Source organism: Acanthochromis polyacanthus, chromosome 21, assembly GCF_021347895.1.
Source record: "Acanthochromis polyacanthus isolate Apoly-LR-REF ecotype Palm Island chromosome 21, KAUST_Apoly_ChrSc, whole genome shotgun sequence".
Classification (NCBI taxonomy): Eukaryota; Metazoa; Chordata; class Actinopteri; family Pomacentridae; genus Acanthochromis; species Acanthochromis polyacanthus.
The window spans coordinates 10,333,191-10,352,985 of NC_067133.1; the positions used below are offsets into that span (position 1 = coordinate 10,333,191).

At 39.4% G+C, this 19,795-nt stretch overlaps 1 protein-coding gene across 3 annotated transcripts in view; it reads left to right on the top strand.

Annotated features, from left to right (window-relative positions):
- Positions 1 to 19,795, top strand: part of cacnb1 (calcium channel, voltage-dependent, beta 1 subunit) — a 56,524-nt gene that overhangs the window by 32,021 nt on the left and 4,708 nt on the right. For 2 of the 3 annotated variants that reach the window (XM_022203564.2, XM_051941021.1), the window contains 10 exons: positions 3,236 to 3,355; positions 3,505 to 3,627; positions 5,064 to 5,200; positions 7,240 to 7,307; positions 10,291 to 10,319; positions 14,460 to 14,540; positions 14,617 to 14,675; positions 14,771 to 14,880; positions 18,684 to 18,835; positions 18,930 to 19,025. In XM_022203564.2, the coding sequence (XP_022059256.1) occupies positions 3,236 to 3,355; positions 3,505 to 3,627; positions 5,064 to 5,200; positions 7,240 to 7,307; positions 10,291 to 10,319; positions 14,460 to 14,540; positions 14,617 to 14,675; positions 14,771 to 14,880; positions 18,684 to 18,835; positions 18,930 to 19,025 (975 nt within the window). Of the gene's footprint in view, positions 1 to 3,235; positions 3,356 to 3,504; positions 3,628 to 5,063; positions 5,201 to 7,239; positions 7,308 to 9,716; positions 9,878 to 10,290; positions 10,320 to 14,459; positions 14,541 to 14,616; positions 14,676 to 14,770; positions 14,881 to 18,683; positions 18,836 to 18,929; positions 19,026 to 19,795 lie in introns of all 3 variants that reach the window. The other variant, XM_022203565.2, reaches the window with a different exon arrangement.

Consider the following 19,795-nt stretch of genomic DNA (forward strand, 5'->3'; position numbering starts at 1 on the left):
CTGCAAAGGCAGGCAGAGACCTTTTAGTTTTCAGTCGCAGGATCTGAGGAAAAATGCAAACCTGAAAGATGAACAAACAGCAAAATGTCACACATATTTAAACTATGGAGTTTTTACAACTTATTTAATGTGACATTCTGCTGTTTTTATCCCCTGAAATCTATAATTTTACATGTGCAAATACACAAAGATCGACAAATGTAGATGTTTAATGTCTAAAAGTTAGTTAAAACTCCTATCACAGTGGGTATGGTATAGATTCTTCCCATCTGAAGCCACACCACGAGTTTTACAACATTTTTGTACCATTTTTTTTTAACTTAAAAGTTGTATAATTGAAGATATTTCATTTTTTTTTCATTTTCATAGGCCTGCTTAATGTAAAATGACACTAAAAATTAGGATACTTAAAATAAATTTTCATTTTTTAACAATATATAATGTAGATGCTTTAAATGTATAAGGTGAACAAGGTTTGTAGACATTTTTAAATCCATTGATTTCCTAAGTGGGCATACTTTCAACATTAAAGATCTGTCAAAAAAATATTTAAAATCCTGTATTATAATTTATATGAGCTACAATCTTGCAATTTGAAGCCAAATTACTAATTTTAAAACAGCATTTCAACATTTTTTTTACAGGAAAATTGTATAATTGAAGATATTTTATGTATTTTTTTAAATATCCATAATATTATTTAATGTAAAATGACACAAAAAATTAAGACAAATTAAATATCGAAAACATACAAGGTTTTAAAGGCATTTAAAAAATATTTATCCATTAATTTTCCTTTTTTTAGCAACAAAAAAATGAAGATTATAATAATATGCAAAGATTTGTAGACATTTTTTAAAGGTAAATCCACTCATTTCCTAAGTGGACATACAATTTTAACATTAAATATCTGTCAAATATATAAAATTATTGGATATATATCATGTGAAATCCTCTGTCGTACTTGTACGAATGTGAATGTACTAAATATATATTTACAGATACTTTCTGTATTTTTGAAATATACAAAATATAGTCTAAAGTGAAACAGCATGAAAAGTAACGTTGTAGCTTAAGCATCATTTTTAGACATTTTTTCCAAACTAAATCCTTACATTTTTTATAGATCTACCTAAATATTAAGATTTTTACATTAAATTGTATGTGATAACTCACACCCGACGTAATATCTAAATTCTCAATTCATTATTCTAATTATAATCATAAGAATTTGTTTAATAACAGCAGTTTTCATTTATTTAAAGGTATATCTGTTAATTTTACAAGTGAACATGCTTTATTTAGGATTAATATTTTTATCTAAGTTACATCATGTGATAAATCCTGTGACAAAAACTCATACTACACTTGATATAGTCTGTTATTAACAGTATAATTCCTGCAATTTGAAAGAAAAATAGTAGTTTTAGAGCAGTGTTGACTTTTTTTACACATTTTTTTGTATATTAAAACCCACTTTTCTACATTCTAAGGGCCCGGTCACACCGCCTGAATTTTGCTGGAGCGTTCCTGGAGCGGTGAAAAAAATTCATCACCGCTCGTAACCGTTCACCACCGTTTAACAGAAGTTGGCCCCCGTTAAAGCAACGCCGTATACGCTCGGCCACCGCTGATGTTTCTGGAGGGGCCCTCCTACCGCTTCGAAAGTTTTGAGCTGCACAAAATATTGCGAGCGGTGAGGAGGGGGCAATTTTCCGCCCCGGCAGAGTTCACCCCCGCTCCACCAACGCCCAGTCAAAGTTTGGCACCGCTAGACGCAAGTTCGTGGACGCTTGGGTCCGCTAGGACAACGCAGAAATCTTGAACGCTGGACCACCGTTGCTTCGCCAGCGTTGCCCGGGCGGCGATTAAACGTTGCACAAACTTCTGTGGAGCGGTTGTAAGCGTTTGACGAGCGGACATGGGGTTGCTGGAACGGTGTCGGGCGTTGAAGCAGCGATCCATGGCGGCGATGAACTTTAGTTTGGCGTTGGTATAGAGGTGTCGGAGCAGGACCGGAATTTGGCTATAAATACGGGGAGAAATGGACCAGGAGCTCATTTGGAATCGAGCTGCCATTGAGTTCAGACCTCATCTAAATCGAATTTGCTCAAAGTTACAGTAAAACTGTATCACCATGGATGCTGAGAGACTTGCTATGACTGGTGCACTAGTCCAGCAGCAGAATCAGAACCTCCTCAGATTGCAACAAGCTGTTGACAGAAGAAGAGAGAGAAGGAGAGACAGAGTTGTGTGGGTCAGACAGTGGATACTGAGAAGGCCTGAACATGGACTGTATGACAAGCTGATGGTGGAGCTGAGGAATGAGGATCCACAAGCCTTCCAGCACTTCTATCAAAAATCTATCAGAACTTGTATCAAAACGATCCGTTCAGCTCCGTAGTCACAAGCGGTATGCCGCTAAACCAACGTTATACCCCCGCCGAGCCAACGCCCGCATGCGCAGAACGCCGCTAAACCAACGCTCGCTACCGCTAAACCAACGCTCGCTACCGCTAAACCAACGCTCGCTACCGCTAAACCAACGCTCGCTACCGCTACACCAATGCTAAAGCAACGCCGGCTTCAGCGGTGCACCGCTAAGCCAACGCTCGCTACCGCTAAACCAACGCTAAAGCAACACCGGCTTCAGCGGTGCACCGCTAAACCAACGCTCGCTACCACTAAACCAACGCTAAAGCAACACCGGCTTCAGCGGTGCACCGCTAAACCAACGCTCCCTACCGCTCGCTACCGCTAAACCAACGCTAAAGCAACGCCGGCTTCAGCGGTGCCCCGCTAATCCAACGCCCGTTTTTTGTTTTTTTTCCCATTTTGTGCGCGGTGACGAGCGTTGTCGAAATTCGGCCTCCCTACCGTTTAAGGAACGCTCCAGCAAAGTTCGGGCGGTGTGACCGGGCCTTAAAGCCTGCATATGTGTATTATGACAGTGTTCAACCATATTTATGGATAATTTTACTGTTTTTGCACTTGTACATATCCTTCAATTAAACAGTAAAGAGCCAAAAAATACACATTATTCTAAAAATAAGGCTGAGAACTGTGTGATGATCATGGAAAGTTGCTGGTTTGTTATGAGATTTTCAGTATTTTGCTGTGTTTTTTTGTCCCCTCAGCTGCCAGTATTTTCCTGTTTTTTTTTTACTTTTTTTCTTATAGTACAGTTTCCTTTTGATTTTCCCTCCCTGCTCACCTTTATATAATCTGATTTCAGGGCTCTGCAGACTCCTACACCAGTCGGCCGTCGGACTCGGACGTGTCCCTGGAGGAGGATCCCGAGGCTCTGAGGAAGGAGGCCGACCGACAGGCTCTCGCCACACTCGAGAAAGCAAAGGTCAGAGGTCAACATCCTCCTCTGATGCAGAACGGTCGTCAGCATTGCGTAATCTGTAGCACTGAATGTTCTGACGCTGGTGAATCTCCTCTGCGGGCTCTGAGCTGGTTCCTCTATGCATCATAACGTCTGTTTATTTTTCTTTCCAGACCAAACCGGTGGCGTTTGCTGTTCGCACCAACGTCGGCTACAACCCCGGCCCCAGCGACGATGTCCCCGTGCAGGGCATGGCCATCTCCTTCGAAGCCAAAGACTTCTTGCACATTAAAGAGGTTTGAACTCCACAGATTCTCTATTAACCTCTTGTCCTCGCAAAAGCACAGCTCGAATATCAGTACATTAATTTCCCTCGGAGTAGCCGAGGGAAGAGGATGCCAAGAGCCTCAGGCTTGGCTCCGTCAAACAACTGGCAGCGATGGTGGGTGGGAAGCCGGTGAGGGATCGCGCTTTGCTGCAACTCACTGCACTGCATCCTTCTGCCGAAAGCCTCGCCAGGCCACGAGTGGGAGTTTGAAGCAACAAAAGCTGCAGTGCAGAGAGAATTAGGTGATCCAAATTTCAGAAAAGGAGAAAAAGTACGATTTGTTTAACCCACTAAAACCTCAAAGCAGTTTCTGAGTGATGATTTTCCTCAATGTGGGCTCATTTTTCACTGTAATGTAAAAACCTGCAGCTCTATGGAAGCAGAACAACGATGGCTAGAAGGAAAGGGAGCTCAGAAGTGTTTTCTTTGCAGTATGACAGAGTAATAATGTCATAAATCATTAAAAACAAAGATATATTAAATACACAAAGATCTGTAGACATTTTTCTAAGGTTAATCTATTAATTCCAAAGTTTTAACTTGTAAAGATCTGTCAAATATATGAGATTACGTATATTCCATGAAAAGGCCTCTATTATGCTTGATATGATCTACAATCTTGCAACTTGAAGTCAAATGACAATGTTTATTATGTCTAAAATATATATTCACAGATATTTAATTTTGAAAATTTAAAAAAAAAATTATTATTTCCGTCTTCCTGGATTTTCATGAACTATAATCGCCTGAACTATTTCCCTTTATTCATGTTCACTGAGTCCAGAATATATGTTTTTTTTCATATTCTGAAATAATTCACAGAAAACATAAAATTTTTTCAGAATGTTGTAACTTTTTCAGATGCGCTAGTACTTAGTTGATGATTTATGCTGTAAAATTTCAAATATGGTGCGTTCAAATGCAGTCGTTTTCTTCTGTGTTAATGAGAACAGTCCATCTTGTGATGTTTATGATTTTGTAAAGGGAACTTTTTCTGAATTCTCTCAATTCTTGACGTATTAAATCACATTTTTGGAGACAACGGAGGCCTTGGAAGTTTATTTTTCATTGGGTGGTAGGTTACTGTATTGTAATTTTAGTAGAAATTCTCATTTTCTGTCCGAGGAAAATGTTGATTTTCCCTAACAGCTTCATATTTCCATTGTGTTCCTGCATTCCGTTATGTTGTATTGCTTCCTGATGCATCTAGACGCATTTTGCAGTTGCCTAGCAGCGTTTTTAAATGCGTTCCCACTTGAGCACCGAACACTTCATGCACGCGACTTCTTGTGTTCGTGACGAGCTCATGAATTCGGTTTGAAGGCAGCAATAAACCAACGTGACGACAGTAAACGATGCAGGAGATGCTGTTTGCTTTCTGACGCCTGGATGTTTGTTCTGCAGAAGTACAACAACGACTGGTGGATCGGGCGCCTGGTGAAGGAGGGCTGCGAGGTGGGCTTCATTCCCAGCCCGGTCAAACTGGAGAACACCCGCCTGCTGCAGGAGCAGAGGATGAGACAGAACCGACTGAGCTCCAGGTAATGAGGATGATGATGAGGATGATGCATCTGCAGCACGATCTACCGCAAACAACAGCTACAACTTTTTAAAACGGGTCAAACATGAGTCAGCACTCAAACACCAGGCGATGTAAAACAACTCAAAATAGACAAAAGCACTGCGGTGAGTCACTCCATTCCTCTGTGCAGATACAGTATATAAACATGAGTGTGTAGTATCTGAAGTTACACATGCAACCCAGGAGCGTGTGTGTTTATCTGAAATATTCAAAATACTATTCAAAAAACGGAATACTGCCGCAATCAAGGTGGTTGAATTTTAGCCCTCTGAGCAACAAAACCTTCTGGATTTGAAGGGCATTTTATCTTTAAAAAACAGCCAAAATTACACCATTTTTGAGAACCAGAAGATGTAAAAACAGAAAGAATTATCAATTATTTTCCAGCTTTCGAACCACACAGTTGTGGCAAATCATTATGTTTAATCAAAATCACTTTATTCTATGTGTCGCATTTTGAAATATTGCCAAAAATAGAGTGTTTGCTTTAGCCTGATTCAGTAAAAACAAAAAAATCTGCACTAATTGGTGCAACCGGGATATATTTAATGACTGTAATTAACAGGCTTATGACAGAAATTCAAAGGCTTCTTGACTGAACTGCAGGACCAAGTTTAGAAACAAATGAATGTATGTTTAATTTGTAATTGATATAAATTACATTACAATTACATGAAATTAATTAATAATTAAATGTAAATCTGAAAATATCTATAATATGTCACCAAATTCTCCCAGTACTGGTAACACCTGTGAACACTTGAAAAAATGTTGATATTTTTTTTCATTTGTAAAAATAGATATTAAAATTCACCAGTTGTTGTTGGGTTTTTTTGTAGGATTTATGGTTGTATACCTGTAATAAAATTCCAGAGAACGTGCTTGGAGCGCAGAGGATTTCTGGTGGTTTTTTTAAAACTTATTTTCTCAGCTACTTATATAAACTTCTGTGCTAAATTAGCAGCTAATTCACGCTTTTTCCCTTTTTTTTTCTCACCTCTTTATCACCAGTAGATCACATATCACCTTGTTTACTGTAAGTTATGATTATCAGTGTCCCCTTACAGATGGAAGTCTGTTTGTTTGTGGTGTAGAATGTAGATAAAAGAATTTGAACCATCTGAACTCCAAGCATTCTCTGGCCATTTTATTTGCTCCTGTCACATTTGTACCCACTGTGGATTCATTTTTCACTGCAATATAAAGTCCTGCACCTCCTATAGAAACAGAAAAACGATGGAAGGAGAGAGAACTCGGAAATGTCTTTTGTGCAGTTGGACAAAGTTGGAATGCCATAAATCATTATTGTTGTTATTTTGTTTTCATACTTGTCCTCTCTCTGCTCTGTGTAAACACAACCTGCAGTTCAGCCAAAAAGTCCCTGATTTTTTTTGTCATGAGACTGTTGATGGCAGCTGAATCACTCATACTTCTACAGTTGCATTGTGTTGTGCAAAATTTTTATTTTTTGGCAGAATTTGGTTAAAGCAAATGGTTTATTTATGGTGTTTTTTTTAAAAATGAGACATGTAGAATGAATTGTCATCATACATGATACGTTCAAGGACTGTCAGAAACGTGTAAATATGATGATTCTCTCAGTTTGTGGCTCTAATAAATCATTGATATGCCTTTTTTTTTTTTTTTTTTTACCGTGCCAGGTTTTGGGCTTAACTTCTTATATGAAGTTCAGCCTTTAGTTCACAGCTAATTCCTGCTTTTTTGCAATTTTTCATACCACTTTTTTATCGCCAAAGCATCATCACCATATCATCTTGTAAATTTAGTTGTAAGTTTAGTTTCTGTAAATCATGATGGTTAGTGTCCTCTCGCACAGAGAAGCCTAACAATTGTGTATTTGTGGTATAAAATGTAGATGAAATTCTTTTAAACTGGTATTTACAGTGGAGAAAAAAAAGATAATTTTGATTATGGTGTTTTCCCAGCGCTGTTTGTGTTTCACAAAGCAATAATTTGTTTCTGCTTTCCTTTCTACAGTAAATCTGGAGGAAGTTCTAGTCTGGACGTTGCCACGGGAACCCGCCGACCCACCCCACCTGGCACAGGTGAGGTCACAGGGTCCCCCTATCGAGCGGTGACGCAGTGTGTGCGTTTGTGTGGGCAGCTGATATTTAGACGGAGGTTTTAATTGGCTGGTTAGTCAGGCGTGATGATGAATGAGTGGGCCGCCGTGTGAAGTGAGTGAGGTCTTCAGAGGTCCGTCATTAGCACACAGGACGAGACGGAAATAGAGCCGAGGACGGACCGAACTCATTAAACTTATTAAGTGTGTCTGGATTGTGCATCAGCGGGACGACGTAAAACTGCTGCTGGATCAGCAGACAGATGCACAAAACGATTCACACCTGTACCACAGAAATACTAAGCAGCAGATGTGACAAAGTGGAAATTTGACATTTTAGTGTGTTTTTCCAGCTCTGAGCAAAGAGTTTAATGAGAGATGACATATTTGTCTTTTAATTATGAAGCTAACTGGTTAGCTTTTGCACACAAATTGAAATTATTGCGCTTTTTGTTCTTGTTTCTTTCTTTTTTTTAAGTCTTTGTGACAAGCTAAGCTAACCAGTTGCTTTTTTGTAGTCGTATCAATCACATTTTTAATTCAATTTCACCACCTGTGCACATAAAAAAACAGCAGTATGCGCATGATTCGAGTGCAGAAAACAGCATCTTTGAATGGAAAACCGTCCTCACGAGGGTGAATTTCTGCACACATACAGTCCTGCCAGTTCAACACTCATTCCTCATCATGTTGACTTTGGAGACTTTGGGTTCTTGCAGCGACTGAGTGATTAAATTTGAACAGCAACACGTTTTATTGGACTAAAATGTTGGAGCACTGTCGGATCCCACAGCTGGAAAGAGTAAAGAAGGCAGCAGTGAAGGTAAATTGAGAAGTTGTTGTGCTAAAATGTAGTTTTCTAGCACTTCTGAACCACATGAAGAGACTAAACGTCAGGTAATAAATGTCAGGACTGACTCACTTCATAAAGGGTTCATCTTTAGCATCATCAGAGAGCTCAAACAAGCTCAGCGTTTATACAAATAGGTCAGAAAACTGTGGTGTGAAGTAAAAAGGTACCCAGAATTTGCATCCTGACCCAAATTGTGTTCCTCCTTTATGACACTTATGTGACAGGACGTAAACTAAGGAACGGAATTAAGATTTCTTTATTTGTGCTCGACAAAGCTGATGCCAATAACTTAAAAATAAAAATAAAGGCATAATTGCTCCTCTTCCCAATTGTTGAGGAACCTCATACATGTTACTTTTGGTTTACCCTCGTGTCGTCCTGTGGGTCAAAATTAACCCGGTTTAAAGTTTGTAAATGTGGAAAAAATATATATTTACACATTTTTGGGAAATCTTTGAACATTTTTTGGTGGAACAAAGAAATGTTAAACATGTTTCTTAGGAACATTCACCAAAAAAACAACCGAAATCCAGCGAAATTCACTGGATTTTGGTTGATATTTATGTGAATGTTTTTAAAGAAAATATTTGAAGTTTTACTGATATATATGTAATCACTTTAGATATTTTTAGGATTTTTTGGAAGATTTTTACAAGAATATTTACAAGAATTTTCGTGCTAAATTTGGGGGATTTTTTAAAAATAAAACTTTTGAGGGAAACTTTTAAGGAATTATGGAATTTTCTTCCTGAAGGATTTGCAAATTTTCAGAAATTTGGGGAATTTTTTTTGCAGAATTTTCAGATTTTTTACAGGCAAGGAAACAATATTTTTTGGTGCCCTGAATGAGGACAACAGGAGGGTTAAAGAAGACAGTCTGAGTGCTTCTTTTACTGCCATCAGAGGATTTGAGGGTGAAGGTGTGAAGTTTGAGCTACTTTCCTGCCTCAAAAGTCTCAAAAGTCAACGTGACAGCTGACCGAGTGTTGAGCAGTTTAGAGGATCTAGCAGGTTCATATTACAGACCTGCATTTGCGAGACCACATTTGTACAGATGGAGCTAAAGTGCTCGTTTGCAACGATGTTTTTACAATTTTACATGCTGTGCGAGACTAGTTAGACCCCTTACAGAAAGTCAGCTTAATTGCTCAAAATCCCAAACTGCACCTCTACAAAAACCCAGCCCCGTCCACCCTCCAACTCCTACGTCTTCAACAAACTTCTCTTCCTCCTCCTACCTTCCTCTCACATCTATACTTCAAGTTTCGTTGCTTTCTTGTAAATTCACTTTCTGCCTTTTCTTCCTGATAATCTGACGTGTTCTTTTTGCAAACTCTTGTCAGCGTTACTTCATGTTTAAATCACGCTTTTTTCAGTCTCTGCCATCTCTTGCAGTTTCCTCTCATGCATCTCACCTTCTTCTTTGTGTTTATTCTTCTCCCTTTTTGCTGTTTTCTTTGCTCCACTTCACCTCATCTTGCTTTCTTCTTCTCCTTCCTCTATTTTCTGTCTCTACACCGCCTCCCCCTCCACCATCAGCTCACGTGGACATGTCCACGGTGGCGTTTGACGTTGACCCCCTCGACCTGGATGCCGAGGAGCCCCCTGAGTCGCAGGGTGACCCTCGCTCCTCCAAGGGCATGTCGGGCAGCGTAACATCCCCCCAGGCCAACGCCCACCGACTGCCCTTCTTTAAGAAGGTAACATTAGGGCCCCAGGACGACCTTTGCTTCCCTCCATCCTGCATTTTACCCCCAAACCCCTCCAAAATGTGCTCAGGTGTAATCTTTCCCCTTCCTCTTCCTGGTTTTCTCACTAACTGCTGCTGAGTCTTAACACCATTCGGCCCCTCAGGCTCCGGTCTCGATGGTTATGCTCAGAAATGTGTGTTTTTCCTGTGCTTGGGGAGGCGTTGAACTAACCGGTGCTCTGTGAAATGGCTGCTGCTGAATGTGTTTTAAAATGAAGCCATGGCAGAGAGGAAAGATGAATAGCTCCTCCCCCAGTTTCCTCCACTGATCCTAACCTGTCGATAACTAAATATGCTCTCATGTTTTGTGCTTTGTTTGTTTGTTTGTCTCTTCTTTCGCATTTGTGTGGAATGAAACTGTAGGTGGCCCGGCTAAACAGAAACAGAAGTCGGTGAGTGTGGTTTGTTCTTAACACTAACCTCTAACATTTCATCTTTTTGCTCTGTTTTCTGGTGTTTTCCTTCTTGTCGTGACTTGTGGTGCAATAATAGGATCTTTTGTAAACTGTCATTTCCCCCGGAGCTCGTGTCACAGCTGTTCCCGTGCAGATGCAGGTGCAGTTAGCATCCCAAACCCTGCGTAATGTGTCCTGACGTGCTTTCAGTTTCATTTACGACGGCTGACCTGAGTGACAGAAGCCCCACGATCGGCTGTTTTCATGCTTTTCAGCACAATTTTAATCAAACACATTAGAAGAAAGAGCCACAGACAACATTTGTGTTGCAGTAGCTACACCAGAAATTAATGTGCAGTATCACTTTAATGTTAAATTATTCAAAATTGCATCGCCTTCTTCGAACAGTAGGTATTTACCTGCGTATAAAACCAGACCAGGTCATAGTTTTTACTTTGTACTTCTGTATAAACTCTGTTGTGCTTTGGATGGTTCTCATGCTGCATCTTCTGTAGATTGGAAATCATCTGAGGAGTCTATAAATGTCGTCTCCCTAACATCTGTAGCACTCATGCAGCCTCATATCATCACACTTCCACCTCCGTGCTTCACTGTCAGGACTTTGCATTCACTTTGGCAGTTCTGATCAGGTTCACAACAACATGCCGACCAAACAATGTTCTCCAAATATTCATCAGGCTTCTTTTCATATTCTTAAAAAAAACGTTTCACTAGGAAATGTTTTGTTGTTGACCAAGCAAATAGTTTTTATTCTTCGGCGTAGTCGGTCCGAGCTTTCACAGAAACTCAGATTTCCTTTGATAACCCATGTGCCAACTCCAAAGCACTTACTCGTTACTCGCCTCTTTTTTCAGAGCTAGATAGTGAAAGTAGTTCACCATCCATGGCGTCACTGTAGGAAGACGACCACTGCAGCCATGATTAGTGCTACTATGACTCCTTCTATACCTCCTGATTACTGCTGCAACTGTTTCTACTGATTTTTAGTTGATCTTCCTGCATCCCACCATCACGTTGAAGCTCACAATCAGATCTTTTAAATGTCAGTCAGTTCTTTGACATGTGGAGCCATAATGAAGACATGCAGATGGACACAGCTCGAAGGTCCAAAACTAAAAAAGATTGTGAAGGTAGTTTCACTCTCTGTGGCATAATATTAGGACGACCACTGCATTCCTGATTAGTGCTACTATGACTCCTTCTATAACTCCTGATTACTGCTGCAGCTGTTTCTACTGATTTTTAGTGGATCTTGGTGTATCCTTTTCCATCTTTGTGAAATTTCACAATGATGGTTTTCTGTCAGTTCTTTTAAAATGTGGAGCCATGGTGTAGACATGCAGCTCATAGGTCCTAAACGGAGATGGTTCTGATGTTCTCATCTCATTTTAGAACCATGTTCATGCAGTTAGACCAGTTGGAAATCATATGTAGAGTCAGTTTAGTTTCAATAAGTACAGATTTTGTAACTTGTGTGTCGGTGATCACAGCTGTAGTTCCACTTTGTGGCCTGTATTTTCCACAGTTTTTTTTGTCGTTCACATGAGTAAATACTGGACGTGTCAACTTAAAAACAAGGCAGTTACTGAGAGGTGATACCATTTTGAATCATCTGACATTTAAATGATATTGCACAGTAGTTACTCACTTATGCTGTACACTGAAACACAGCAATGTCTCTACAGCTTTCTTATTTTAGGTATTTTCGGTTCATTTCAGGAAGCTTCCATTGAGTGTGAATTCACACTTCATGTTACAAAATTAACCACAGCTTCAGTGAGTCAGTTTTTTACATATTTACCAAGAACTGTTTACATTTTTTCCATTTTAATTTTAACTGTAAACTACATCACCTAAACTGTGTTTAAAATGTGATTGGAAAAGGTACCAAAAGGAAGGGTGGAATGGGGTTATTTTTGATTTATTTCATCATAATGTATTTAATTGTTCTATTTGCACAATAATGTTGTATTTCCTTTGTTAAAACAATAAAAAAAAATGTGATTGGACTGGGACACTAGCCATTATATTGTACAATTATCCAGCTCTGTTTTATGGACACTGTTACACTCTGCTCTAAACTGAGCTGGTGTTATTCAAAGCGAATGAGTAGTATTGTTATGTTCAGTCCTCTGGCTCTGCCCCTTTATAGACAAGAGCCATTTGGAAGCTTTTAAAATACATATTTTTAGCTTCTGCGAATACAAATGAAGTGAAATAATCTTCCGTGGCTGTGCTTTATGTAACGTAATGTAGAGGAGCAGGACACTCCAGCACTATCTGCTGCCTGAAGGGTTGTACAGCACCAACAGATGAGGGGGCGTGCTCGGAATATAAATGTTCAGTGGCAAAAAAAAAAAAAACCCATCCAATTTCATTGTTGTCGGAGTATATAGGATGTGTGACTGTTTTCACCCCAGTCTCAGTGAAAAACAGTTTCTAAAGAGGGCAGATGCTTGTGGCTCCGTTATGGATGAGTCACTCTCTTTCATGATTCATAATGTACAAATACACCAAAAGTTCATGCGCTGCAGTATGGATTGTTTCAGTGCGTGGGCGTTCGGGATAAGTGTCCATGTCGGTTATAGGTTTCTCCATTTTTAGTGTAAATGGATAAAGGAAAGCCGCAGACTGCAGCGCTGTGTGTGAAGGACTCTTTATACTCACTTTATACCTTTTAGAGGAAATACAGAAATGTTTAAGTTTGTTCTAAACATCCACAACAAAGAAAGACATTTTAAAAATCCAGATAGAAACCCACCTGCAGGTTTGATAGGCATGTTATCTTTAAAAATTACCACCAAGCTTACCTCATTTATCAGAGAGAGAAGCTGTAAAAACAGAACAATCCTCAGATTTTCAACTTTTACGAGAATCTTGAGCTATTGATCTGTTTCGTACCCTTCTGTCAAGAAAAAATTCAACAAAACTAAGCTTAAAATCTTAATATTCCCTTAAATGTTTCTGAGCCTCTTGAACTACTTGTCTGTTACGTACTGTTCTGTCAAAAAAAGAACAAATCTAATCTAAAAATCTGAATTTCCTTTAAATTACTATTTAAATGACTCATTTTGCAAAAAAAAATGCCAGAAATAAACTGTTTGCCGAACCAAGTTCTGTAAAAAACGAAAAATTCTGTGTTTTTTTTGTCAAATTTATGAAGAAATTAGTGATTTAGCAGTGACCAACAGTCATGTGGCAAAAAATCTCAGACTACTAAGCAGTTTACCCATTGCAGACAGCAGACAAATACGGAAGCGAAAAAAAAATGTAACAATGAAATATTTCTAGTATGTCGAGCCACTAGTTATTACAAACACATGTGGGCACTTGGAAAAATGTTGTATAAGCTGAGTCAAAGTTTTTTCAATTCTTGCAAGATAAACAATCAAAGAAATTCAACTTTCATTTGTTCTTTTTTATGACTCATCACATTTAAGCTGCTCATAAGCTGTTGTTGAGTTATTTCTGCATGCTGATGGTTCAGGACTTTGTAATGCAGTGAAAAAAAATCAGCCCTCACTGAGTAAAAACATGACAGAGTGTTGAGATGGTTTCAGAAGTCGTGACAGATATTTGCACAAAATGTGAAAATACTCTTGCATAAATGGATATATTTAGCTTCGAGGAAGTTCTGCAGATTATAAGAAGTTGCAGTTTTTCACTCCAAAATCTGCAATTACTGGCACTGATTATTTAACAGTTGCCATCCGGTGCTGATGCAGAACAAAAAGAGAGAAGGTGTGAAGTGTGACGATTGTGCTAAAAGCTGCAGCACAGTCACGAGAGCTTCCTCCTCACAGCCCGGCGTCTGGTTTAATTATGGACTCTTTAATTATGTGAGGCTGCAGACGAAAGAAATAGAAGCCGGCGCTTTTTTTTTTCTTTTTTTTTGGTGCGACATTGATCCCTGCCTCCCAACATTCATAGACAGTCAATAAAACAAATGGACTCCGGCGTCTGAAACTCACCATCCATCAATCTGACCGCTCGCTGGAGAAGAGGGTGGTGGGGGAGGAGGGCTCTCTTTTTGTGTTAATGTTGATTTATGCGCGAGCGGCTGCAGATTTGCGAGAGCTTTTTTGTGTAATTCTGGTTATCCTTCGGCTGTCTCAGATGGAGCACGTCCCCCCCTATGATGTGGTTCCCTCCATGAGACCCATCATCCTCGTCGGACCTTCACTCAAAGGCTACGAGGTGAGGGTAAAAATCAACAAAACACGCTTTAATTTCACTTCCAGAGTGTGTTTCTTACGCGTGATGCCTTCCACAGGTGACAGACATGATGCAGAAAGCGCTCTTTGACTTCCTGAAACACAAGTTTGAGGGCAGGTGAGAATGACAGCCATGATGTGTGCACCATCCCTGTTGCATTTTTTTGTTTATTTTTTGCTAACCCAGTAATAATTCATGGATCTGTGCTTCAGGATATCCATCACACGGGTGACAGCAGACATCTCTCTGGCCAAACGCTCGGTCCTCAACAACCCCAGCAAACACACCATCATCGAGCGCTCCAGTACTCGCTCCAGCCTTGGTAGGAAAACGCACTTGGGTTTCGCAATTAACATCTTATTTTTCCGATTATAAACAAGATGAAAGTGCAGTGTAAAGAGAATATTAGGTTGAAGGTGAGGCTTTTCTGTTCATCACATCATGTTGCTGAACATTCATTGAATCTTTCCCTGTCTGTGTTTCATATCTATACTGCTTTAAGTGTGTTTCGTGTGTATTTAGACTGATAAATAGACTCAAGCCAAAGTTCATTACTGAAGAAGCAAAGAGAAGAAAACTTTGCATTAGCATTTTTATATTAGCAAGGCAGGTAATGTGGAATTGGCTTAAATAAAATGATAGCGTGTCTCTGTGTGTATAGACGCATCACAATGGCTCATTGATGTAGTTTTATTAGTTTTTGGACAACAATGGAGCCCAGTGCTGCAGACAAATAAACTTTATCAGACTTCAGATACACGGATATTTGTCGGCAGAATGAATTCGTGGCTGGCTTCAGTCTATTCATAAATATGGAAATCCACTAGACGTATTGTTTTTAGATGCAGTTTGGATTGCAGCCTAAAGTAAAACACATTTGCCTTTATAAAGACTGAAAAATAAATGCATTTAACATTTTAAATGTGTAAAACTGCATGTACAGACACAATTGTGCTGCAGTGGTTCAGTATTATAAACATACATACAGACTGGATTGGAAATTCTGTAAAAAGAAAATGCCAAAAATAGTGGAAAATAATGGTAAAATAATATTTTTGATGATTTAAATACAGCAAAACATTTTTGCATATTTGACATATCTTTGATCTAAAAAACTGTATCCACCTGTAAAATGATTTAATTTATCTTTGAAAAAACATGTAAAATCACCATTATGACTATTGTATCTTTAATAGATCTTAGTATTTCTGATATTTTACATTAGACATGTAAATTCAAAGCTTATTTTTCTGATTTTATTGACATTTTCATGCATTTCAAAGATGCAGGAAAAGTCTGAAGCTACAGATATTTTTTACAGTGTAGCTCCAAGTTACAGGTGATACAGAGGTACAAAGCGTCATCATTGTGCATCATCTAGAGACCTGAAAGTGTCAGTTTATTCCCTTCTGTTGCTGCTCTGATTTCCTGAGTCTGATCCTCCTCTTTCTCTTCATCCTGTCTCCCCTCCTTCACCCATCCTCCCCCGTTTATCTCCCATCCTCCTCCTCCACTGTCTTTGATTCAGACGTACTGGGTACGTATGCTCTCCTCTCGCAAACAAAACAAACCAAGCGTCTCTTCCTCCTCCTCCTCCTTTCCTACTTTTCTTCTAACTATATTCATCATCTGCTCATACATCGTCTGCCTGTCTGCCTGCCGTCACTTTCTCTGTTCCTCATGCTTCTGTGTTGACAGCCTGTAGTCTAACAAAAGAAAAACAATTACGAAAACCCCGAGCTGCAAGAGATCCGTGGGAGGGCGGCGGCATTGCGGCTGGTAGCTGCTCTACAGCTTCATCTTTATGTTGTGACCCATGATTTTATCTTCACATACTATCTGCCTGCAATCACACCCAGTGATTGCACCCAAATTTTTTAAGTACTTTTATCTAGTTTTAACAATTATAACAAGCACAGTTCAAACTGCTACATCAAGGAACATACACTCATTCAAATGAATGAAAACCCGTCTCAAAACTTTTGACAGGGGGTGTAGGTTTGCAAAATCTTGGTTTCTGTTAATGCTGCATTTAAAAAAAATAAAGACCCACGTTGTTGTCTCTGCATAGTATCTGCCTGTAATCACACCTGCCGATTGCACCCACATCTTTTAATGATTGTAACTAGCACAAATTTAAACTGCTGCTTCAAGGACCATATATGTCTTTATTATGTGCAGAATTTAGCTAGTGTTAAGTTTTTTTTTTTTTTTTTTGAAAATGCAACCCATAATGCAATCTCTACATACTATCTGCCCGCAATCACGCCCGCCGATTGCACCCAGATTTTTTTATGTATGCTTTCCTAATTTAATGATTATGACAAGCACAAATTTAAACTGCTGCCTTAAGAAGAATGATTTCTTTATGTGCAGAATTTAGTCAGCCTTAATGGTGTATTTTTTGAAAATGACCCATGATGTTATTCCTACATACTATCTGTCTGCAATCACACCCACTGATTGCACCCAGATTTTTTAGGTACATTTTCCTAGTTTTTATGATTATAAGACTTAAACTTTAACTGCTCCCTGACCAAGCAAAGATTTCTCTCTTATGTGCAGAATTTAGTTAAAGTGGTGTATTTTTAAAAAAATGTCCCATAATGTTATCCCTACATACTATCTGCCTGCAATCACACTCTGTGTTTGCACCCAATTTTTAAGTACTTTTTGCTAGTTTAAAGAATTGTAAGAGGCACAAATTTAACTGACTGCATCAAGGAGTATAGATTTGTTTATGCGTAATCTAATTAGCTAGAAGATAGCCTGCTGGTGGGTTTGCAGTTCAGTGGATTCACCCCAAAATAAAAAGATCAAAATATTTAACCGAGACTTGTAGTTTTCCTACTGTAGTTTCAGTCACTATAATGAACACAAATTTAAACTCCTGCAACAAGGTGCATACATTTCTCCTTTTTTGCAGAATCTGATTAGTGTTAATGGTGTATTTCTTTTTAAATAACCAATGATGTTATCCTCATATACAATCTGCCTGCAATCACACCCGACAATTGCACCCAAAGAAGCTGAACCTGCCATGTGGAATAAAGTGCTTTTGATGAAATAGCTCAATTACAGGTAATCTGCTGCTCTTCAATGTAATCTTTTTATAGGGACCCATGATGTTATCTTCGCATACGACGTGCCTGCAATCACACCCGACGATTGCACCCAATAAAGCTGAACCTCCATATTAAACTCGTCTCTCTGCAGTCAAATCCAAACTTGAACAAGTCTTTGTTGAGGTTAATGGAAGCCTCTGCTGCCACTGAAAGTTCACGTTCCTTATCGTTCTGCAATGGCCCTCCAGCTTTAATTCTTCATCCTGCAGCCCCTCCAGAGGCTGCTGAAATGTGTGCAGGCCTCATCTCTCTGCAGATTGCCTTTACCCCTGTTATCTCTGTCTGCCGCTGGGTTGGCAGCACGAACACCTCGGAGGCGCTGAGGTTTGACCAGACAGCCGGGGAAACAGTCTGCTTTTCAGTTTCTAATCTCCCTCCTTACACGTCAACAGTCTGATAAAAGGGGTAAAAATGGGAGGGAACTGTGCTGGAAATGCTAAACAACCGTCTGCTGTTCAGGGACAATGAAAACAAAGCACAGACTCGAGTGGTTCACCTGATAGAATAATTACTGTCGTGCCTGTTAGCGCTAACAAAAACTAATGTTCCACTTCATTTGTTTAATGAGGATGCTTTTATTGTCGTCGCCGTCGTTTTTTTTTGTTTTTTTTCTGTTTTAGTTACATGGTGAGAAATTGTGCCCTTATTGTAAGTTACTCCACAGGCATCTCATTCTTAAGTGCCTCCCTCCTTCGCAACTTGCAAGTAAAAGGAAAAAAGAAAAGGAAAAAAACGTTAAATGTCGGGAGGCGGCGAACAGAATGAGGATGCTGCAGTGTTTCCATTTAGCCGTGCATAAATGGAACTTTTAACTGTGGTCCGATCTAATTCATTCGCTTTTAATTTTCTGTTTTTGATCTAAAACCTCGACATGCATGAGTAAGTACTAACATGTCGGTGGGCAGAGTGAAGCTGATATGCAGTCTGCTAGAGGAGGAAAGTGTCATTGTTGTGCTGTCTGGCTGTATTTATGCGTCCTATCTTTTTTCTGGGCCTTCAGCTGAGGTGCAGAGCGAGATAGAGCGTATTTTCGAGCTGGCCCGAACCCTGCAGCTGGTCGCTCTGGATGCAGACACCATCAACCATCCCTCTCAGCTGGCCAAGACCTCCCTGGCTCCCATCATTGTCTATATCAAAATAGCCTCGCCCAAGGTACGACCTGAGAGCAATAAAGCGATCTTTCATGCCTCTTGTCTTGCAGTTAATTTGATGTATTTCTAAGTGTTGTTTCGGTGACTCCATGCAGGTTCTCCAGAGGCTCATTAAGTCCAGGGGGAAGTCTCAGGCCAAACACCTAAATGTGCAGATGGTTGCAGCAGACAAGCTGGCTCAGTGCCCACCTGTGAGTTTGGACTTGACTTTTTTTGTGATGAAACAACTGGCAGGTCTGTTTCTTAACCCTCTCCACCCCAACAAGTAGTTTCTCTTAGCAGTTTTTTTTTTTTGCTTGCTCCTGTCGTATTTTTTGTCAGCATTGACTCATTTTTAACTGCAATATAAAATCTTGTACCTTTATGGAAACGGCACTACGGCCAGAAGTAGAGACAACTCAAAAGTGTCTTATGTGCAGTATGACACAGTTAGAATGCTGTAAATAATTATAATTTAATATAATAATATTTCCACACTTGTACGCTGTCTGCTCTGTTTAAACAGCCTGCAGTTCAGTGAAAAAAATCCCAGATTTTTTGTCCCAGCTGAACCAATAAAAGTTATTTGTGATCAGAACAAGCACAAATATTCAGTATAACTTGACTGTTAATTATAGCTGAGTCAGTCATGACTTCTTTTTGTTTTGTGTTTTTTTTTTTTTTTTTTTTTTTTTACCAAATCTGATGAACGGCAAAATTTTAAATGGAGCATGTAGAATAACAGGCTTTTTATTTAATACGATGATTTTAAGCTTTGATGTGGTTGCTTCTCCCAAAGAAAATGAGACTCACGCATGAGTAGTTCAAGGAGCTTTAATAAATAGTGTAATTTAGGCAATGTCTTTAACGATAACATGCCTTTCTAACCTGCTAGTGTGTCTTCAGGTTGAGACTTTGGCTAAGTTCACAGATGAAACCAGAAGTCAAACATCTTTAGGTGAAGGACCAGCAGAAAGTTTTT